At 47.1% G+C, this 23,900-nt stretch overlaps 1 protein-coding gene across 2 annotated transcripts in view; it reads left to right on the forward strand.

Annotated features, from left to right (window-relative positions):
* Window positions 1-23,900, forward strand: part of SPTBN2 (spectrin beta, non-erythrocytic 2) — a 111,450-nt gene that overhangs the window by 46,923 nt on the left and 40,627 nt on the right. Inside the window, exons 3-7 of one of the 2 annotated variants that reach the window (XM_035099449.3) lie at window positions 2,289-2,475; window positions 7,314-7,324; window positions 10,647-10,740; window positions 18,706-18,857; window positions 23,700-23,873. In XM_035099449.3, the coding sequence (XP_034955340.3) occupies window positions 2,319-2,475; window positions 7,314-7,324; window positions 10,647-10,740; window positions 18,706-18,857; window positions 23,700-23,873 (588 nt within the window). In that variant the 5' untranslated portion in view covers window positions 2,289-2,318. The remainder of the gene's footprint in view (window positions 1-2,288; window positions 2,476-7,313; window positions 7,325-10,646; window positions 10,741-18,705; window positions 18,858-23,699; window positions 23,874-23,900) is intronic. The other variant, XM_088660108.1, reaches the window with a different exon arrangement.

A 23,900-nucleotide genomic window follows, 5' to 3' on the forward strand; every position in this document is an offset into this window, starting at 1 on the left:
ACTAGCTGTGTTTCTCTGCTGCAACGAAAGCAACTGAGAATCCCGTAGCGCCTTGAAGACGAGAAAACCTTTTATATGGCATAATAAGCTTTTGTGGGATAAGAGTCCATTTCATCTGATGCTTCTGATGAACGGCGCTGCATGACATGATGAATTTGCTCATCTGGAAGGTGTTTCAGGAAACCTTAGTCATTTTTCCTAAATGCAGGCAGGGGAGGGGCAGAGAGAGAGATAGATAGAGAGATTGGAAACAGTAAGATCCACCTGGCACCTTCACTGACGCTATCCCAAGTAGAAGCACCGAGCATATTTATGCTTATGTTTTCAAATGTAAGTTGCTTGGAGACCTTTGAGCAACAAGCAATTAACAAGTCCAATTAATATTAATAATAAAACTGCACAAAGGGCCTTTGGAGAGAGCAACTGCAGCTCATTAGCAGAGCACCTGTTCTGCATGTTGAAGGTTTTCCGTTCCGTTAGTGAATCTGGTGGTGGGAAGGATCTCTGCTGGGACCTTGGAGAGCTGATGCCAGAACTGAGCTAGGCGGATGAATAGTCTCGATGTGGTGTAGGGCAGGTTTCCTCTGCCCTTTTTCTCCCTACAGTTGGTTACGGATAAGATTCCTATGGATCTTAACACCTATGCGCTGCGATGCCTATAGGGACCCTTTCAAGGACCTGGCCTATAGAAGTAAGGCCCCCCCCCACCAATAATGGGCATTGCCATTCAATAATTCGGCATAATATTTGGTTTAATAGATATATAGTTGTATAATTTGGAATAATTGGTTTGATATGATTGATTTGTAAGTGAAAATCTAATGAAAATTGTTTTTTTAATTAAAAAAGGGCATTGCCATTCAAATGGTGTGTGTGTGTGCACCACATCATGTAATTAATTATGTGGAGCGGGGCTTACTGGACCCCACCCGATATTTTAGTCAAGTTGGCACCCCTGACTCTAGGAATTGTAGTTCTGTGGGGGGAATGAGGGTCTCCTAACAATTCTCAGCACCCTTAATGAACTACACTTCCAAGGATTCTTCGGGTGAAGCTATGACTGTTACTCTCCTGTTCCCCCCTAAATCTTAGCAGGCAGCTTTTCAGGCTCCCTTTCCTTTTTCTCTCCTGAAAAATCATAGGGTTGTAGAGTTGGAAGGGACCACGGGGTCATCTAGTCCAACCCCCTGCAGTGCAGGAATCCTTTGCCCAATGTGGGGCTCAAACCCATGACCCTGAGATTTAACGAACCAAGCTGTCCTCAGGATAGAGTCAGCGTAGAAAATACTATGCCAGGGGAAGAAGGGATGTGACTCGGTGGTAGAGCATCTGTGTTGCAGCCAGAAGCCCCCCCCCCAATGTTCAGTCCCTGAGATCTCCAGGCAAGTCAGTCTGCCTGCCTGAAACCTTGGAGAGCTGCTGCTGCTATTAGTGTGGGTGTAATTGAGCTAGGAACCAGGTATAAGGTGACTCCCTATAAGGCTGCGTACACTCTACCTTTAAAGCACATTCAAAGTACTCCCTGCCCACAACAAGAGTTCTGAGTTTTGTGATTTAGTATATTTTATTTTTCATGAGTGACCAATGTACATTCAGTGTCTCTGTTTTCAAATCGCAGTGTCTCCTTACAGGTCAATGGCATTCAGTTTGTTGAGGGGCAAAGAGAAGTGTGGAGAAAGGGGGGAGGAAATTGAAAGAAGGGAGGGGAAACAGTGAACTTTCATTCTCTTACATAGTACTGTATGTGAGCGGAGCTTTTGTGTCAGTGACCCGCAGATAGGTATCTTATTGGGCACTAGGTTTGTTAAGGGTTGCTGGGAATTTTAAATCTCTAAGGGGTAAACTAAAATGCCCAGACTTCTTTGAGAGAAGGAACATGGTTTGAATGTACTTTAACGGGATAGCATGTATGTCACCTAAGAAAGCTGAGGATCTGTGGCTCCTAAAGGGTTAGAGATCAACGTACAGTGGTACCTCGGTTCCCGGACGCCTCCATTGTCAAACGTTTCAGTTCTCGAACGCCGAAAACCCGGAAGTAAATGCTTCCGTTTTCAAACGTTCCTCAGAACTCGAACGTCCGACGCGGCTTCCGCTGAGTGCAAGAAGCTCTTGCAACCAATCAGAAGCCGCAGCCTCGGTTGTCAAACGGTCTTCCAGAACGGATTATGTTCAACAACCGGGGTGTCACTGTATATACATTTTTTTAGAATGAACGTAAAGGAATACTTGGTTAGGTATGAGTTGCCCTTGTGCCTGAAGGCCCTCACTGTTCCCTCTTTCACTTCAAGGTGGACGTTGGCCCCGTTGCCGAAATCGCCATGAGCAGCACCCTCTCCCCTACCGACTACGACAGCCTGGAGATCCAGCAGCAGTACAATGACATCAACAACCGCTGGGAAGTGGCCGACGAAGACTGGGACAATGAGAACAGCTCGGCCCGGCTTTTCGAGCGCTCTCGCATCAAGGCGCTGGCAGGTAAAGGGGTGCCAGGGAGCTTGTTGTTTTGCCAAGGCTGAGCTTCCCTGGCACTGTTTGCATTGCGACAGTTTGGCCTTCTGACAAGGGAAGCAATGAGCATGTGCAGAGCGTAACTTTTTCTTGCCTAATCTACATCACAGGGTGGCTGTGAGGATAAAATGGAGGCAAGTGGGTGGGCTTATTTAGTTTTATTTTATTTATTAAATTTGTACATGGTACTTCCCCAAAATACATGGGGGCTGGGGCTGTCAAAGGCTACTAGTCATACTGGCTGTGTATTACTTCTAGGATCGAAGGCGCCATGACTCCGAATACCCGATCAGGAAAGTGCTCTTGCAGCAATTAAGAGAAAATAAGAGAATTTTTTGTAAATACGTTTGAATTGGAGATGCAGTAAGAAAAAGGCATAAAATAATGGCAGAAAGGAAGGGAATGAAGTCAATGGGAAGGTAAAGTAGATTTGTAAAGATTAGGGTTTTCTTGTCACAATATTTGTAAAAGCTGAAAATGAAAAATAAAATTATATATAAAAATGAGAGTGCTCTTGCCCTTACGTCCTGCTTGCAGGCTTCCTGCAGGCACCTACTTGGCCACTGTGAGAAACAGGATGCTGGACTAGGTGAACCCCCTTTGGTCTGATCCAGCTTCAGGGGTCCTCTTAGGTTCTTATGGAGGGGAAATCAAGCAAAGTCAGAAACCATTTTTTAAAAGTTGATTGAGAGCCCCCCCCCAATACTTTGCTAGTGCAAGCCAGGTTAACAACTCAACTGTGTTCACTCATTTGAAGGCTGGAATGTGGATTGGGGTAGGAGCAAGGTAAGAATGGGTGAGGATGATTTTATTTACTGAATTGATATCCATCCTTCCTCCCCAAGTTGCCCAGGGTAGCAAACAGATACAAAATTTAAAATCCTGCAACTGAGTGGAGGCTGCATGCTAACTAGGAAAAATAGGGAATACTTGCAGGACAACTTTAGAAAAGTAGGTTGAAAAATCCTGGCATCATTGATAGTCAAGGACACTGAAAAGGAGAGAGGTGGGGGAGATATTTCCGTCCAGCTTTTACTGAAAAGTATCCAAGGAGTAAAATAAATTTCGACCCATTGGCTCTTGAACTTTCATGCCACTCTGTCCTCTTCTCTCCTAAACACACAAATAAAGTTATTGCGTCATAGTGGTTGCAGCACAGGAACAGAATAGTCTTGACAGCAGCTGCAAGGGGAAGCCTTGTAACAAGCACACAGTGCCCCAAAGTCTGATGGGAGTTGTAGGCAGCCTTTGGAACGGCAGAGTGACACCATTGTACAGGATGATTTGAATGTTAAGTCTGCCACGTGTTCCTAGGAAGGAACTCCTTAGGCAGAGCTATGGGTATATTCTCCACCTTTGCAGGGGCTTGCAAACTGACGTTTAGGTAGAGAGTCTTCCTAGGCTTATACAGTGGTACCTCGGGTTACGAACTTAATTTGTTCGGAGGTCCGTTCTTAACCCGAAACTGTTCTTAACCTGAGGCCTGGTTTCGCTAATGGGCCCTCCTGCTGCTGTCGTGCCGCCACCGTGCAATTTCCGATCTCATCCTGGGGCAAAGTTCGCAACCTGGAGCAACTACTATTGGGTTAGCGGCGTTTGTAACCCGAAGCGTTTGTAACCCAAGGTACTGCTGTATTGTGGAGAGGCACTCAGCTCATGTTCCAGTGCACCATTCAATGAATCGTGGCTCTTATATTTCACACAGCTTCTTTGGCACTGCTAAAATGTTTTTGATCACTTATATCAGTGGTGCTTTCCCTTCCTTTTAATTGAAACAGTTTTCTAGCACTCTTGGCTCTGTTCTTTCACCTAGCACCAGAAAGTCAGGTTTCTCTTCCTTCCATTTGTCCGATAGGGAAAGTGAGGCTGGCTTGCCCAAATTTTATACCAAGAGTCTGTGGCAGAGACTTTGGAGACGTGGAAGGGAGGTTCTCCAGATCCAATCCCAGTGCTGTACTGTTCGTTCTTGGGGAAAACTGAAACACACAGCAGTTGAATCCAGCTGGCTCCCAAGAGCCCAAAGTGGTGTTCCTTCTCTCCTTTCTCTTGCCTGTCACTCTTGGTTGCCTGTTGCACTTTGCTCCCAGTGCAGATGGCCTTGCTTTTCTGTTTACATGGCTGGGTGGGTGGCTGCTGTGCTTAGACCAGCTCCAAAGAATGAGGCACCTCCTACATGCATGAATCCAGTCAAAGTCTCAGCTTGGGGGTACTTTCCTTAAGGAAGACAGGGACATGGGCCCACAGGAATATCAGCAGGGCATTCCATTTATTGGTGATGTTCAGGGATGAGTGCCACTACAGTACATAGCCAAAACCATACCACCTACACTGGCAGAAATGCTAAACAGGAGCATTCCCCACTGTAGCATTTTGTTACAGCTTTCCATTGTTAACTCCTAATTGCAGTGTGTTTACCCCAGTTCTCCACCTGCTCTTGCTATTTCAGGGTGTGTGTGTGTAACCACTAACTTGGGGTGGAACCATTTCATATATCATGTTTTTGCCATTATTGCACTAGCTGCTTATAATGATTTATCCGTGGTTCCCAGTTTCAGTGGTTCCCAACCCCCCCAACCCCCCGCCATGGACCACTTGAACATTTGCTGAGGGTCTGGAGGATTTGTCTGCCTGTTGTAGTGATTATAATGTGCTGTGCTAGGTTCTGGGTGATTTTTAATTGTATTATTTATTATATCTTAGATTACAGTTTGATTCCATATAATGCAAATTGTAATACTGTACAGTGGTACCTTGACTTACGAAGACGATCCGTTCCATGGCGCTCTTTGTAAGTCAAGGTTTTCGGATGTCGAAGTGCCCGTTCTGCGCATGTGCGGACCCCGTGCGCTGCTTCTGCGCAGGCGCGGCGAAAGCACTTCCGGGGTTGTCGACTTCGTAAGTCGAAACCTTCAGAAGTCGAAGCATTCGTATGTCGAGGTACCACTGTACAGCAGTACACAGTATTCAAAAGCCATAGGAATACAGTTAATAAGCAATATGAACATTTAATGTGATGGATGTGCTGACTCTTTAATCACGAATCCACAGACACACCGTGGACCTCCTGAATGGCCCGTGGACCACAGTTTGGAAACCCCTGATTTAAATGATTGATTGTAATTGTTGGTAGTGGTTTTGTCTAATTAATTCTGATACTTCGCTTACTGATCTGTGTATATTGTTTTGTCCTGTCTATGAATTGGTGTACAGTACAACCTTGACTTACTACTGCCCCTACTCACGAACAATCCAACTCGCGACCGCGGCAAACCCAGAAGTAAATAATGGGTTTGTCGTGATTCGTGCACGCGCAGAAGTGGCTTCTGCCGACTGAACATGCACAGAAGCGTCTGCTGCCGTCTGCACATGTGCAGAACAGTGCTTCTCCCAACGACCCAGATTGACTCATGAACGGACCTCCGGAACGGATTCCGTATGTGAGTAGAGGTTCCACTGTATGCTCTACCACTGAGCTAAAGCCCTTCCCTGAAGGCAGAATGCCCCAGGGTGGTCCTCTACCTCCTTGCACAAGCCCTACTGAAGTGAACAGAAACTATGTAAAACCCAGCCTGCCTGCTTTTTCATTTGTATACTACTTTTCTAGGGCACGTAAACAACAACATTATACAATGGGAAATCATGGAAAATAGGGGTCACCATTGTTCTTGGACCCATGGGGACATTTGCACACTATAAATTGTTGGCATTCACACAGTGTATCCTGTTCTGTTGGAATGCTTGGAATGCTTGTTTCAAGCCAGGTTTTTTGTTGAGGGGGGGGGGTTGCTCCCTGTGGGTACCAGAGAAGGCCTCTATGGGTGCCACATTTGTGACCCTGTGGTATAACAGTTCAATTCAGTGGGAAAAATTCATGATGAAAAGTACAATTGCAAAACAGTTAAAATCAATTACCATAAAATATAACAATGCATTTTTATCCAACCATTACAAGAGAAGTTCAACTAGCAAAACATTGGAAAACAATGGAACAAAACTGCTCCCAATGCTTACAATAAATTGTTTAAAATCATTATGAGCACCCAAAATAATAACAGCAAAGATGCAATATGTAAAATGTTCCCTGTTTTTTGGGGGGGGTGACTGTGGAGAGGAAACAGGGCATTTTAGGGTAGAGGTGTCCCCAAATTTCTGAATGATAAGTAATGGAAGATTTAAAATGAATGCTCCCATCCTAAATTTATTTTCTCTAGATCAAATCTCAACCTAATTCGCTGTCAAGTAAGCATGCTTAGCATTGCACCCTGATTTTGATGAAAATCACATTTCTCCCTTACCTTTTGAAAGCAACCCCAATACTTTGCTGGGATAGGGATACTCCCCCCCCCAACCCTTTGGTGCCTCAGACCTCCAACTTGCAGCCTTTTGCTCTTGATGCTGCGTTGTGATTTGCATTTAGACGCTGGGATTCCCCCCCCTTTCTTTGCGAAGGGTAGATTGGCTTTATGAGGGACTGGGATCGTTATCTACCACAACCCGCAAGGGGAAAGTGCCAGCAAACACGAGATAGCCAAACGGAGGCAGAAGCCAAGGACGCAGCAGGCCGGCCTTGGAGCTGGGCTACCAAAGGCTATCTCTGGCACAGACAAGTGTAGCCTTGAGTAATCCCAAAATGAGCACCAGGGGAAGGGCCACAGTTCAGTAACGGAGCATCTGCAGAAGGTCCTAGGTTCAATCCCCAATGGCATGGCATCTCCAGGTGGGGTTGCCTCCCCATCTGGAACCACCCCCCATCCTGAGGGCCTCTGCCAAACCCCACACCTTGAGCTGCTGGATGATGGACCAAGAGCCTGATTTCGTACCCAGCAGTTTCCTGCAGTTGCTAAACTCTGCCGCTACCTCAGCCTCTCCAGCCCTGTTAACGGCTGGGGGGCGGATTGCGAGGGAAAGGCGGCCTGGGAGAGTCAGTAAACAGTCGCTTAATGACAGTTTGGGATGATACCAAGCAGGGTGGGGCGGCCAGGCAGGCAGGAAATACTGGAAGCCAGTGGTGGCGGCGGGGGTGGGGGGCACCCTGGGTGTGTGTTTAATGCGTGTGGGGAGTTCCAGTCATTGCTGAAGATCAAGGGCAAGGCGGTTGTTTCTCTGTCAAATTGCTTTGGGTTGCCGGAGGAGGAATTTATTGTTTCTGTTCTTAATCGTTTAACTACATCCGTATCTCACTTTCCCCTCCAAAGAGCTCAAGGTGGTTTACATGGCTGTCGCCCCCTCAGAACCACCCGGTGAGGTAGGTTAGGCTGAGAGGCAGTGACCGGCTCAAGGTCACCTGGTGGCTGAGCGGAGATTGAAACCCTGGACCACATGCACAGCGTACATTTAAAGCACTATGCTTCCCTTTCATAAACTGTGATGGCTTTCACACACACCCCGCAAAGGATTCTGGGAAATGTCGCTTGTTTCAGGGTGCTGAGAGTTGTGAGGTGATCCCTATTTCCCTCACAGGGCTATGATACTCAGAGTGGTTTCGCCAACAATGGCTCTTCACAGGGGATTCTGGGAATTGTGGCTGTGGGAGAGGACGGGGACGACGGTCTCCTAACAAGTCTTGTATAAAGTGGTATCACAGCACTTAAAATGTACAGTGTGAATATGGCTTGCCGTTCTAACTGCTTTGAGTTCCACAGAGCTCTTTTGCAAGCAGATATGTTCACAGTGGTGGTGGGGGAACCATCGTGCAAGAAAATATAAAACAGATGAACCAGGGTTGTTGTGGAGAGTTTGGAGAACATAATCAAGAAGGGGTGGGGGGTTGGACTGGCAGACTTCAACCACCCATTGCTCTCCGTAACCAAATCCCAGCCTGACCTGGAATGTCTGTCCTCCTAAGTCCCTGTGAAAGCGTCCTGTGCTTGCTGGGTGTGGAGAGTGTTTGTTCAGAGATGTTCTCTTCTTACTGATTATGTGAAGGGCTCAAAAGCCGGGCCTTGCATTTGAAAAGCCCATTCTGGAGTGCAGGGTTGGTTCAGATGAATAAGGCCCCAACTAATGACAGATGAAACTTAGCAGATGGCCATGCCTCCTAACTGTCGAATTTCCACATCTGACCTGAAGAAGAGCCCTGCGTAACTCCAGAAGCATACACAACAAAACTGTGAATCTGCATTAGACCTTTGCAGCCTTGTCCCTGTTTGGATGACTGGGAGAAACAGCTTTCTGAGGGGGAAACAGGGAGGCAGATATAGGGCCAAAGAGTCAACTTTGCTGGCCCCACATGGGTAATGGCAGGCCTGGAGGATTCATGGCCCAGCCTGACAGCCACACAAAACAGACAATGGGATGCAAATCCTGCATTGTTTGACCCTGGCGGCTGGGTGAGCTCATCCGTCCCTGTCTAGCACCCCCTCTCTTTTTTGGAATAGCTAGGAAACCAGCTGTCCTGTTCCTTCCCTACCCTGCTTTCTATCTTCCCCCATTTGTGTGCCAGCAAGATCACCTGCTTCTTGCTATGAAGGCCAAAAACCCACAGTCCCAGATCCCCAAGTCCCACCTCATGTCTCAGAATAAGGTACTTTGCACATGCTCAAAAGATTTTGTGTTTCTGTTGTTTCACCTGTAGGTTCTGCAGATAAAACAGTTCTAGGGACTAAACTATGATGGCCAGCTAACCCTCCCCATTTTACAGATTGGGGAAGAGGACCAGGCAAAGAGGGGGAGAGGGGTTTCTCTTAGGCCATGGGATAGCTCTAGGTGTCTTTAAACCCAGCTCTCCCAAATACAGGAGAATACAGGAGACAAAGACAGGACTAGAGATTATTACTTGCTCTTTTACAAAGTACTGCATGAGAGCCAGTGTGATGCAGTGGTTAGAGATGTCAGATTAGGACAGGGGTAGGCAACCTAAGGCCCATGGGCCGGATGCGGCCCAATCACCTACTCAATCTGGCCCACGGACGGTCCGGGAATCAGCATGTTTTTACATGAGTAGAATGTGTCATTTTATTTAAAATGCATCTCTGGGTTATTTGTGGGTCCTGCCTGGTGTTTTTACATGAGTAGAATGTGTGCTTTTATTTAAAATGCATCTCTGGGTTATTTGTGGGGCATAGGAATTCATTCCCCCCTCCCAAAAAATATAGTCTGGCCCACCACATGGTCTGAAGGATGGTGGACCGGCCCACGGCTGAAAAGGGTTGCTGACCCCTGGACTAGGACTTGGGGGCCCCAGGGTTCAAATCCTGCCCCCACTCACCCAACATGCTCACAGGGTAACTTTGCGTCACTACTCCCTGTCTCTCAGCCTAACCTAACTCACAGGATTGTTGTGAGGATTAAATGTTTGGGGCGGGGTGAGCTCCTTGGAGGAAAAGAGGGATGTAAACGTAGTAGTGATATCTTAAAAAGAAAAAGAAACTGCACACCTGAGGCTGGAGGTCAAGGATAAGTCAAGCAAGAGAAGAAGAGACCTCAGCGCCCCCCCCCATGGGCTGTTTCCAATGTTATTCATACTCTTAGTAGACCCATTGACATGAACGGGTATGGCTAAATTTGGTTCGGAATCAACTTTAGTTAGATACAACCCTATCTTATCTTTTTTATAAACTTACCTCGGCAAGATCCAGAATCATTAGTCCCCTCTTAGAAGGGGGGGGGGTAGAGAAAGGATCCAGTAGTCCTGAGCCCCAGTGCCCTTTCACCCATCCTGGTCTGGTGCTGAGGGTAGAGCCCTGAGCCCTATTCAATAAGAGCTTTGGCTAACCCCCAATGCTGAGATTTGCTAGTTTTTCAGACTATCGAATTGTATGTGTGTGTGTGGGCAGACTGCCCAACCCGTTCCCCTCCCCTTTCCATGTCTGCCTGGGCTCTGTGAATGTACTCTACACACACACACACACACACACACACACACACACACACACACACCATTCAGAGCAACCCAACCTGTTTTTATGTAAATTTCCCAGGGTTGCCGCCCTCGCCTGGAAGGGGGCAGCAAAACTCTCTTGAAACACTCAACTCACACCAAGGTGCTGGAGCTTCGCTTCCTGCTACCTGGGCCCAACTGCGGTTGGTTTTTTTTCGGGGTGGGTGGGCGGGCAGGGGGCTGCCGTGGTGGTCCAAGTGGAGGTACCCGAGACGCAAGGATGTACGAACCTGATCCAGAACTGCTGGAGGTGATCCAGGGTCCTTCTCCCCCTCCTGAGCTCTCCCCGGCCGCATTTATCAATGCAGTCCAGTACGCCAACGTGTTGGAGGGCAGGTTCAAGCAGCTTCAAGGTAGGCACTCTGGAGAATTGCCGGGGGGGGGGCGGTGATCGGTAGAGATTTGGGGGGCAAGCTCCTGACCAGGAGTCTTCCCCCCCCCCAACCTGCAAGATCTCTCTGGCCTGACTTAAGCGGTGGCTGCAGGGACCCTAATCCGCACAGTGATGCCAGGAATTAGCTGAACGCACGCTGGATTTGCATGGGGCAAACACAGCGACGTGGTTGAGATTCTTTGGGGCTGTGCCCAGCTGCCCCCTGCCAAAGCTACCCTTCTTCCCCATTTTCCTGGAAGCTGAGGGCAGGAGACCTTGTCAAGAGAGAGAGGAGCCTTGACAGGCAGTCGTCCACAGTACACACCCGACAGACACAGCCTCTGTGGCTCCAAGGACTGCTCTGTCTTATACCCTGCCCCTCTTCGGTGGGAAGCGCTGTTCTGGGAATGCTCACCTTGACCCCCAACTCCCCCTCCCCCTCAACACACACAGTCACAATATCTTTCATTTACTTTTAAAAAGGTTTGCACCCTGCCTTTCAGTCAAAGGTCAGCTACCCATAATAAAAAACCAGAATAATTCAAAAACTTGTGTTGCATTAAAATTGTAATTTTTAAAAAAATCTCCAAATAGTGAAACTGCAGTAAAAACAGCATTAAAAAAGTAAAACAAATCCTCCTTGGGGGAGCCACAAAATGACCTCCTTTCGATACCAAAAAAGCGAGCAAAGTAAGTGCCGGCTGTGTGTCTCTGGGAAGAGTAGTCCACATAACTGAAAAAGTTATCGCCCACCGGGTAGGGCTGTTGTCCCACATTGTGCAGCCCCCCCTGGTCACCCCCAGCCTATTTACCTTGCCAAGGTTTCACCCCCAAGTTTCTGGGGCAGCATCCACCACCACAGTATGATCTGGGCCCAAGCTCTTTTTGGTGTTGGATTCCCCTGAAATGTTATCTACCCTTCTTTATTCTATGTGAGCAAAACAGGTCAGTGTTATTTTCCCTCACTGCTTAGTTATCGCAGAGGACAAAGATGTGCTTTTGTGAACTTTGTCGCGAAATTACACAAACTTAAGGGTCCTTTTTCGCAGCAGCGGTTACTGACAGTAATACTACGGTACATTACCAGCTATATACTGTGCTAATTCAACACCTGCGGTAGGAAAGAAACCCGGAGTTCTGATTAAGCCCAAATTGAATAGAATCAGATTTGCTGATCAATTCTCATTCAGCACTTTCATCTGGCAGCCTCCCTTTGGAAGTCTTTTATGCTGAAGCCTGGTGGCTGACTGAGGTCATCAGCAGAGTATCCTGGGAGAGGGAAGTTGTCTCCCACTGGTTTCTGAATGTTGCCGTTTCCAGTGTCTAATATGGGCCCATATTGAAGTGGTGGCTTATATCATGTTGGAGGATGACCTGGTGTACAAGTCCCAGATGGTATAAGGCTGGTTTTATTAGCGCCTGCAATATTGTTGCCCGGTTGGAAATGGGGGACAGAACTGGTATCAAGGATTGCTGTGGCATCTAGTCACTGAATTGCTGGTGGGAAGCTGTTTTAGATTAAGGGGCTGCTGAAATGTCTCTGGTTCAATCCCCAGCATCTTCAAGTAGGGCTGGGAGAGGCTCCCTGCCTGCGATTCTGGGGAGTTGCTGTCAAATACTAAACTAGATGAACTACAGGTCTGACTCATTAAAAGGCAGCTTCTAATGTTCCTGTTTAAATTGGCCATTTTTCTGAACTTTGATGACCAGAGTCTTACATTTGTTTCGTTTTGGGGAAAGGTCATAGCTTTGCCTGTTGAAAGTCCCAGGTGTGGTCCCCAGTATCTGCAGGTTGGGCTGAGGGAGATCACAGCCTGGAATTTATTTATTTGCTGCATTTATATCCCTCCTTTTTGTCCAAGGAGCTCAAGGTGGCATGTGTGGTTTTCTCCCCCCTCCCCCTCAATCAATCTCCACAACAACCCTGTGCAGTAGGTTGGGAGCACGTGACTGGCCCAAGGTCATCCAGTGAGCTTCCTGGCCGAGTGGGGATGTGACCCTGGTCTCCCAGTGCTCTAACCCACATATCTCACCAACTCTCAGTCTCGACTGCTGCTCCTAGTCAGTGTAGAAATCACAGAGACAGATGGACCAGTGATCTGACTTCTGTAAGGAATGTTCCTGCGTCCCCTCCCCACCTTTTGCACTGGGGAGAGGCAAGGATCATTGTCCAGGATGCTTGGATCACTAAATAGACTTCTGTCTTAACAGCTGGAGGGGGTCCTTTATCAGTCTCTAGGGTGAGGGGGGTGATTGGGGGAGTATGCAGCAGCTTGCCGACAGCTGAGGCTTCTTGAAATGCCGTTCGGCTCAGGGTTAGCAAACAAGCCCTGCTCTGACACGTCCCGGTGACTCAGGCAGAAGGGCAGGCTGAGCCCTCCATTGCCTCTGCATGCACCGTGCATGCATGCATAATGTCTATTGGGTCGAAGCACAGGAGCAGCACCTGCCTGGGCTGTAGGGCAAATGCCAGCTGCAGAGAAGATAGTTAAAAACAACGACCCAACAACACATGCCCACAACAGCAGCAAACCCCAAACGCAGGACCACTGTGCAGGCCATGTTTCACCAACCTTCCAGATTGTTGGACTACAACTCCCATCATCCTGTGCTGAATGGGGTTGATTGGACTTTTTGGCCAAGACGCATCTTGGCCAAAAGTGCACCTGGTTGGCAAAGGCTGGTGTGGCCCTAATTTGAGCCAGGACTCAGTTTAGGGTCCTTCCTTCTGCAGTGGCCGGGAGGTTTTGGCCCTGGAGGATGTGAGAGAAGGGTGTGGGAGAGAATGTACCAGTGGCAGTGTGGTGTAGTGGTTAGAGTGTAGGACTGAGACCCTCAGCCATGAAGCTCACTATCACTCAGTCTAACCTACCTCACAGAGTTGTTGTGAGTATACAGTGGGGAGAAGGAGAACCGAGTGTGCCACCTTGAGCTCTTTGGAGCAAAGGAGAGATGTAAATGTAATAAATAAATTACCCTCTAATGGATAAGCCAAGGAGGGGTGGAGTAACTGAGGCCTGCCTGTGTCCTTTCCTTCGCTTTTCTTGCCCTGGAGCCAAACACTTGCTGGGGTTGCTTTGCATTGCATGCAAAGAAGGTGGACGGGGAAAGAGGAGTTGGAGGCAGGACTGCTGGCGTCTCTCAGCCCAAGGCTTATGTCCAGAAAGGTGATGTGCGGGCAGAAGCAAAAGCTCTTTCTCCCTTCTATAGGGTTAAAAATGCACCTCCTTTTCTAGTTGCTACACCCCTCTTGGACTTGAGCTTTCCAGGTCTGCATCAGCTGCTACTTCAAGGTGTCCACATTAGTGTTTAATGCCCTAAATGACTTAGGCCCCAAATACCTGAAAGAGCGCTTCTCCCTACGCACCCTCCCAGGTGTCAAGATCAACAGAGGGGGCCCTCTTGGTAGTTCCTTTCCCCACATAAGCTTAGGGCAGGCACCCCCAAACTCGGCCCTCCAGCTGTTTTGGGCTACAACTCCCATTATCCCTAGCTAACAGGATCAGTGGTCAGGGATGATGGGAATTGTAGTCCCAAAACAGCTGGAGGGCCGAGTTTGGGGATGCCTGGTTTAGGGCATGACCCAGGACAGGGCCTTCTCTGTGGCAGCCCCTAAGTTTTGAAACTCTCCCCCTGCAGAGGTATCTCTGGAGTATCCCCTGTGCAGATTTCAACAAATGCAGAAGACACATCTCTTTACCCTGCCATTTGACACCCAAGATGTGCATTTTTCAGAGGCGCTCCTTCCCCCATTCATGTGAATGCAATTTGCTTTAACTGTTTTTATTCTTAAACTTTAAATCGCTGTAACCTGCCACGGGACCTTCTGACAAAACGCTGGCAGTACATTTAGTTGGTTTTATTAATGTATTGTGAAAAATCAGAATACTATAGAGGACCCAGGTGTCCTGGCTACCACTTAATTTCTCTTCCTAACTTTCTCCTGTGTACTAGTATAATTGCTTCTGAACTTCTACAAAGCTTGTGTGTGTGTGTGCGCGCGCGCACGCTCAGGGTGGAGTAGAAACAGGCAGGCACTGATGGGCAGGCTGGAGCTACTTGTGTTTTTTGGTAGCAGGGCAAACATGATGGGAGGTTTAGCCCAAAATATCTGTAGGGCTGTTGCAAAGTAAATTGATATTATTGAGGGTTGGGGAGAGAAGAGGCTGAGAAAGAGTATATTACCTAAGGTTCCCTTCTTAGCTTAAGGCAAGGAGCAAGATTTGAACCAGTTCTGAACAGCAAAACAAAGCAGAACAGCAGAACGAGGCCTAGCTTGCTCAAAAGAACTAGGGGGTGGGGAATAAGAGGATGTGGGGGGGGGGTTGTCTGGTGTATAAAGACTTACAGAATATATCCTTTAGTGGCTCCTAAAAGTTAGCACCAAAGCCCTTCCAGATAAGTTAGTTAACGATTACTGGGAACGCTGAGATTGCAAGCCAAGAGATGTTAGCAACGTGGGCTGCCAACCAATTAACTTGTTTTTCTAGTTGATCTGATAATCAATGAATTGCTTAAAAGGCAGATAAAGTAAACCTGCGTATTACAAAATCATCAACAGATTCCTTATGGAGATATTGAAGGAACTGTGCGAGAAGTTACTAAATGGCCACACTATGAATATGTTCACATTACTGCCATAGAGCACAGTGAAGAAGTTGTGTGTGTGACCCGCCCCCCCCCTGCATTTCATACTTCTTCCTTCCCCAGCTGTTCACATCAGCGGAGACTGGCCTCAATTCCTTTTCTGTTTGTGTACACATCAGGGAGTGAGGATGTATTTACCCTATGCAAAGGTGTTCACACCTTTACAGACTCTAATTGGTGTGAAGCTGGTTTTAGAAACATCTCCTCAAACAGTAGTATCTTATAGTACTGTACAGCATAGCTGCCAAGTTTTCCCTTTTCTTGCGAGGAAGCCTATTCAGCATAAGGGGAAATCCCTTTAAAAATGGGATAACTTGGCAGCTATGCTGTACAGGATACATATGCATTTTGGATAACATCATGTGAACCCAGATTAAAAACCCAGGACTGGAAATGCTGTGAGTGCACAATCAACAGAAATGTGTACATGGCCTATGCTAGAAGGAAATACTGTACCACAATTAACTCCCCCCCCTTTTTCTTTGGCTTGTGATGTACCAGAACCAAAATAGCTTCAAAAAGTGTACCCTTCTCCAGACACACAGATTAAAATTCATGTCGCAATTAAACTGCCCCTTCCATTAATCAAGAAAAGCTTTTCTAGCTAACCTGCTGGTTGAACCAATGGAGAAGCCTGCGGTTCTACTTTGTTTTTCCTAGTGCAATCTTATAAATGAAATTCCTAGTGCAATCTTATAAATGAGAGCCAGTGTGGTGTAGTGAGAGCCAGTGTGGTGTAGTGGTTAAGAGTGGTAGACTCGTAATCTGGGGAACTGGGTTCGTGTCTCCGCTCCTCCACATGCGGCTGCTGGGTGACCTTGGGCTAGTCACACTTCTTTGAAGTCTCTCAGCCCCACTCACCTCACAGAGTGTTTGTTGTGGGAAAGGAAGGGAAAGGAGAGTGGTAGCCGCTTTGAGACTCCTTTGGGTAGTGATAAAGCGGGATATCAAATCCAAACTCTTCTTCTTCTCTTCTTCTTATAAATGCCTACTCAGGTGTAAGCTCTATTTCCAGCACAACTTACATCCAGATAATGTGCATAGGATTGCAGTTCAAATCCTTTTCTTAAATTCTCAGTGTGTGCGTGTTTGTGCATTTTCTTTAAAAAGAATGTCCTCAATGCCATGTCCCCCCCCAAAAAAGTGATTATTTTTAATTCAGATGATGAAATTAAGCTTTTAAATCCATATAAGTGCTGGTTCTTACGAGTTGTGTGTTATTGATAGCTAGGCTGTTGTATTTTTTTTAATCACCTGCTTTCTACAACGTTGGGGCTTTCCTCCAGAGCAGGGATGGATAACCTCATGTGTTGCTGGACTACAGCTCCCATCATCCCTGTCTGTTGAGGCTTATGGGAATTATAGCCCAACAACGTCGATAAGGTACCAGGTTCCCCTTCCCTGTTCTGGAGAAGGCAGCTTCTCTCCTCGACAAGACAGACCACCCCACCCCACCCCCACCCCATTTTCTTTCTACAGAAAACTTTCCATAATGTAGGTTCATTCTGTGCTATCGTGCAGATACAGGGCATCTGTTAAAATATGCACAGCGATGGTCACATGTGGTTGGTTCAGCAGAATAAATCCTTGCAGGACTTTTATCTCTTGTTCTGGGTCACACTAAGGCCTTGTTCAGATAGTCTGCAAACAGTATGGAAATTACCAGTGCCAGCTCCAGGTTTATTTGGGGGTGGGGTGGCTTGGAGGGCTCTCTCTGTGTGGACCCTCTCCTCCTTGCCGCCACCACTGCTTTCCATTTGTATGCCCCCCCCCCCTTTCTGGGCCCAATCCTTAGACAGAGGTTGTATGCAAAGCAGATATTCTGTCACTGCTGTTAAGTGTCCAAATACAGGGACCAAGTGAGTGGACTCAAGTGTGTGGTTCTTTCTGAAATGCCCATATCGCCAGGGATGTCAGTAACTGGGAGGGAAGGGAAGGGAAGGGAACATTTGATTGGCCCCTGCCCACTTTTATTTAAATGTGAACCACACTGCGTTGCCTGGGAGTTGGTGTAGACTAGAGAAACTGCTATGACACCATGAGCAGTTCAATGCAAACAGTGAGCAGGGAATCTCATTTTTTCAAAAAGGAGGACACAGCTGGATATGCATGCTATTAGAATTTGACCATCAAGGGCAGCCTATACACAAACAGAAATAAATACAAGTTGAGGGATTGCTCTTCTTCTTCCTGCATAGTGCAAAATGATGCCAAAGGCTTCAATCAGATAAACTTAACCCAAGAGTGGGGAACCTGAAGTTCTCCAAATGTTGCCATACTATAGCTCCCATTACCCTGTGCTGGTGGGGGCTGATTGGAGTTGTAGTTTAACATCTGGAGGGCTATACGTAGGTTCCCCATTGCTGTCACACCTTTTTTTTTATTATTCTAGCAAGCCTAACCAGACATATAGTTTCATTATCCCCCCTTTTTTTGAAAAGCTTTACTGATTTTATCCGTGTTTTTATTGATACTCATGTCATGTATGCTTGTTTTTTTAAACTGTTTTGCTCATTTCAGCTTTGTTTTGATCAATAGTTACGTGCACCACTTACAGAGCTTGGGGATTAAGGGATTTATTGGTCTTTCTGATTTCACATTATCTGAGTCTAAGCTGCATTGAACTCCATGGTTTACTTCATCTGAAGGGCCACAAGGTCTGCATCCCTGCTATTAGTCAACAGAGCACACAAGAAACTGCCACTGGCCAGATCTGACTTTTTTTTTACCAGTATTGTCTACTCTGACCAGCAGTATCTGTACAGGGTCTCAGGCTGAGAACGGTATTTCACCTCCAACCCAACTGTTTTAACTGGTGGTGTAAGGGATTGAACCAGGGACCTTCAGCATGCAAAGGCTACAGTCCCCTCCTGCAAATAGAATTAGGTACATCTGTGGGGAGTTTCAGCCCAACATTGTCATTTAAAATAGCAACCTGCATTCCACTGATCCTCCACCATGTATCCCAGGTTGTTGGTTCTTCCATTCCAGATGCTCTCTTGGTTCCATTTTTCAACATTCTGTTGCTGAGAGTTTCCTCTTGGGCAGATGGAATGTTTTGCAGACATTCTGTGACATCAGAAGCAGCTAATCCAATGGCTGCTGGGGGCTTGCAGGCAAAAGGCAGATTTGGAGAGGGGCACTGAAGTTATGAGCTTCTTTACTGGGAAGGGGTTTGTATTGTAGAGAAGGAAGACTCTGGAAGCAGCCTGTTGTGAGGAGCCCTGGGGCAGCTAGTTCTCATGAAGGCTGCAGTGAAGTCTCTCCTACTCTGAGCATCACATGCTTTATCTTGCAGATGAGCGAGAGGCCGTGCAGAAGAAAACCTTCACCAAATGGGTCAACTCTCACCTGGCTCGGGTCACGTGCCGGATCAGTGATTTGTACAGCGACTTGCGAGATGGGCGGATGTTGCTGCGCCTGCTGGAGGTGCTCTCAGGGGAGCAATTGGTGAGTGGTCAGAGCAGTAGCGTCACAGGCTGGGGCTGGGGGCCAGCTTCCTAGAACTGAAGCAACACAGTGCACCAAAACCTCAAACTTGCAGTAAGAAAAATTAAGTGTCAATGGATTCATTCAAAGAAAAAGTTCTTTGGCAGGGTTCTTTTTAAAGATGGTGCCTCTCAAGGGCTTATTGATATATTTTCAAAGAACAAAAATGAAGCAGCAGTACAAAGTAATAACGTGCCAAATCCAGTACTTTACATCCGTTCCTCCCCTTCGTTTCCTAAACTTTCTATCCACTCATCTATTTACTGGCTTCCTCCTAGGAAAGGTGATAGGCAATAAATTCAGTACTGGTTAAAAAATAAAATTAGGGTTGTTTTTTTATGACTTAACAAGGAGAATATCAACATTTCTGCAAGCACGTTTTAAGTTACAACAATAGGCGTGAAAATGTGTCATCTCCCCAGGGGGTTGCCTGTCCTTCACTGACAGTGATTTTGTGTGTGAGTTGGCAGTAAGAATGCAAAGCATTGATGCTCCTCATTCTCAGAGCAGCCATTTTGCTGGTATTATCATGTTGTTTGGATGCCTGATTTTCATCTTCTAGCGACTACTCTATTCCAAACTTAAAAATGGAAAGCGTAATCCTTGGTGGTCAACAAAAGAGGTTTAAAGACTCCCTCAAGGTTAATCTAAAAAAAATGTAGTATAAAAACCTATAATTGGGAAACACTGGCGTGCGAGCGCTCCAGTTGGAGAACAGCTTTTACCAAAGGTTCCATGGACTTTGAAGGCGCTCAAACTCAGGACAAAAGGGAGAAACATGCTAAGAAGAAGGCACGTTTGGCAAACTCTCACCATGAGCAAATCCCGCCCCGAAACCTATGTCCTCACTGTGGAAGGATGGGAGGGGATGGAATAGGGTTTTTCTTAACAACTTCTAGCACTCTTAACAAACTAACTCCCAGAAGCCATGGCTGTTTAAAGTCGTATCACAATGCATTAAAAGTATGGTGTGAATGTGGCCTAACTAAAATGTTTATCTTGTAAGAAGGCTAGTGTGGTCTGTACTTTTCCTAAAAATACACCTCACTTGCTATTGATGCTGTCTGACATCTTATGGGCACCCAGCCTAATGAAATTTTGATATAAATTAGTTATTTCTGCACCGATTCATAAACACAATATGAAAAATCATTGTCACCATTATTATTCGTACGTATGAGAACATCTGTTTCTGAGTCTGTTTTCCCCATTATTTTTTTTAATTGTGTAAAAGTTGACATGGAGTCATCATTTTGTACTTAGAGGCTCCTCCTATTCTGAGGCCTTGACTGTAATTTTGTGTTTGTGTGTGCACATCTAGCTGAGAGAAGATTTATGCTTTAATAGAAATGAATATAGCAGCCTCCAGCTGTGCTGGTGTGCGTCAAACAAAATGGATAAATAATTTCGCAGAATGCCTTGGCGTTTCCTCAAATACAGTTAATTATTGGAAAACTCAGTTCAGGTGTATTATACAGATTCATAGCCCAAAAAAACTTCCATTTCCTAAATGCCAACTCATAGAAATACTGTGCTCAAGACCAGGTCAGCAAACTTTTTCAGCAGGGGGCCAGTCCACTGTCCCTCAGGCCTTGTGGGGCCGCACTGTATTTTTTTTTTGGGGGGGGGGAATGAACGAATTCCTATGCCCTACAAATAACCCAGAGATGCATTTTAAATAAAAGCACACATTCTACTCATGTAAAAACACCAAGCAGGCGCCACAAATAACCCAGAGATGCATTTTAAATAAAAGGACACATTCTACTCATGTAAAAACACGCTGATTCCTCGACCATCCGCGGGCCGGATTGAGAAGGCGATTGGGCCGGATCCGGCCCCCGGGGCCTTAGTTTGCCTACGCATGCTCAAGACACCCATTACTGACGAGGATCTTAAAACCACGTGTCTACAATGCGCACACAAAGTGGTGAACTACAATGACATCACCCAGTGGTTGTGACTGTGCATGCCCACAGGTGTGGCAAATTATTTGTGCTGCACCGTCTCAGAGAAATGTATTATTTTGTTGAATTAATAGGGGATCCTTTGAATGGCTTGCTGTATGGGAACAGATCTCTCCAGACTGTTGGGATAAAGCCTGGTGATGACTGGTTCCCATGTCTCTGCCACGTCTCCTTAAACCTCTCCAGGCTAGGCCAACCTCAGCCCCCACCCACCCCTGAATAGAGAGCCAAGCACCTGTTCCCAGAATTCCACGCTTCGCCTCCCTCGCAGCCAAAAGGAAAACAGCTCGTTCCCAGCCTAAGTGAGGCAGTTTTTCCGGTTTCCAAGCAGCCTGGCAGCTAGGCTGTCCCTGCCTGGCAGCTTGGCAGGTGCTTCTGTTATGGCTGCTGAATTCCCTGGGTAGTATTAGCAGAGAGACACTAAAGCATGCTAGAAGATGCTGGAGGTCTGAGGGATTATGGGAACTAAGCAGGTTTAACCAAGGCTTTGAAGGGCCACAGCTCAGTGGCAGAGCGCCTGCTTTCCAAGCAAATAGGCCCTGGTTCAATTCCCTGGATCTCCAGTTATGGCTAGAAAGGACTTGGGAGAGTCTGCTGCCAGCATTGGGCCCTCCAAGGAACTCAAGGGGTGGTGTACACGGTTCTCTTCCTCCCCATTTTATCTTCACAACAACCCTGTGAGGTGGGTTAGTCTAAGAGACTGACCGGCCCAAAGTCAGCCAGTGAGCTTCATGGCTGAGTGCGTGGGGAGTTGAACCTTGGTCTCTCTCCCAGGTCCTAGTCCGGCACTCTAACCACTACACCACACTGAAAGGATAGTGGTGGCACTGAGTATCCTGAAAGTGAAGTGCTTAGATTGCTGCAGTGGGCGAGAGGACGGTGGCCTAACGATACCTGAGAGGCTGCAGGAGGGATGAGAAGGCGTTGGCAGTGGTCAGGGAGTCGTTGTCCAGTAAGCAAGCTCTGTAGGGCCCAGTGGGTTTCCCCTCCCTTGGCGCCAGTCGTGCTTGGAAAGATTTCAATATCAGCAGAGGACCAATGAATGCATTTTAGTCCATGAAAGGCATAATCCTGATCTAATCGGAGAGAAATCAGCAGTGCATTGCATCCAAAAATGACCCTTGGGGACGGGAGAAATAGAAGGGGCGCGAGATGAAAAGCAAAGTTCTTAAATGGCACCAGTGAGCCTCCCTTTCATGTCCCAACCTCCGCTCCTCTTCCCATCCTCAAGGCCTGCGCTGTCATTTTCTCCCCTCAGACTCCACCCGCCCAGGCAACAGCCTCTTTAAGGGCAGGAGGTTTGCTTTGCAAAAGGAGAGGACATTCTTCTCATAGGCAGGGCATTTTCTCTGCCCCTCCTTCAGGGGTTTTGAACCTCGGCGACTCCTCGGGCAACTCTTGTCTGGGAATGTCGTGTAGGAAGGCAGCTCCGGTGCCAGTCCAACCGGCTCCCTGGCAGGTGCAACCCTGGTGTCTTTGCGCCAGGTATACTCAGAAGCATGCTGGGAGGGGTGGTGGTGGAAGCACCTGACTGGGTTGCAAGGAACAAGGAGGACTTTCCAAGAGGAGGCGGAGGCGGTGGGTTGGTACATGCCAGCAGCATCCTGGCTAAGGGAGGTGCACCTTCTCTTGCATACACAGTCGCTAGCTAACTATTTTAAAGTATCCTTTTTGCCCCACCTTCCATTACAGGATTGCAGTATATGTGCTAAAGAGTAAACTAGAATGAAAACAATCAAATAGATAAAAGTGGCAGATCAAATAATAAGTGAGCTACTAAAAGCTGGTTAGTTTTTTCTTGTTTTTTAAATAAAGCAATAAGTTAAAAAAACAAACAGACTGGCATCTAAAACATCTCACATTTGGTGCCTAATGAATCATAGAACTGTAGAGCTGGAAGGGACCCTGCGGATCATCTAGTCTGACCCCCCTGCAATGCAGGAATATGAAGCTGTCCTATACAGGAATCGAACCTGCAACCTTGACACGAGCTACGGTATCCCAGCTGGCATGAGCTAATGAACATGAAAGAAAGACAGGTCTCTGTGACTGACTGGGTGGCCCTGGCCCTATTTATTTTATCCATTGCATTTATATTCCGCCTTTTGCTCCAGGGAGCTCAAGGCGATGTGTGTGGTTCTCCTCATTTCATCCCCACACCAACCCTGAAAGATAGTTGAGAATGAAAGGCAATGATTTTCACAAGGTCACCAAATGAGCTCCGTGGCTGAGCATGGATTTGCTCCCTACTCTCCTAAACCATAGCCCAACACTCTAACCTCCAACACCACCACTGGCTGAGCACCTGTTCTGCATGCAAAAGCTGCATGCAAAAACTCATTGGCTCCATCCCTGGCATCTCCATGTAGCACTGGGAAAGACCTTAGGAACACAGGAAGCTGTCTGACGGGTGAACTTTCTAGCTCAGCATTGTCCACACTGACTGGCAGCATCTCTCCTGGGTTCTCTGGCAGCCCTTCCTCACAGACCTACAATTGCCAGAGTGGTTTAACAATCAATCCCGGATTCCAGGGAAATTAGGGAATTGTAGCTCCATGTGGGGAATAGGGGCCTCCTGGCAACTCTCTGTACCTTTAACAAACTACAGCTCCCAGAATCCTGTGGGGGAAGCCACAACTCTTTAAAGTGATGGTGTGCTGCTTTAAATGTTTGGTGTGAGTGTGGTCTTGCATCCTTGGGATTAGAAACAGTACCCTAGTTGTGCTTGGTAGCAGAGGAAAAGCACTCTGCACCAGCTCATGGGTACTACACTCATCCCCTGGCAGAGTTACCGGTTAAAATCTCTCTCTTTCTCCTCTCACCCTGCTTTTGTTAGCCGAAGCCGACCAAGGGCCGGATGCGCATACACTGCCTGGAGAACGTGGACAAGGCCCTCCAGTTCTTAAAGGAGCAGCGTGTCCACCTGGAGAATATGGGCTCACACGATATTGTTGACGGCAACCACCGATTGACCCTGGGCCTCATATGGACCATCATTCTCCGCTTCCAGGTACAACCTGAGTTATGCCTTTTCCCC

This window comes from Zootoca vivipara, chromosome 16 (assembly GCF_965207765.1).
Source record: "Zootoca vivipara chromosome 16, rZooViv2.hap1.1, whole genome shotgun sequence".
In the NCBI taxonomy this organism is placed as follows: domain Eukaryota; kingdom Metazoa; phylum Chordata; class Lepidosauria; order Squamata; family Lacertidae; genus Zootoca; species Zootoca vivipara.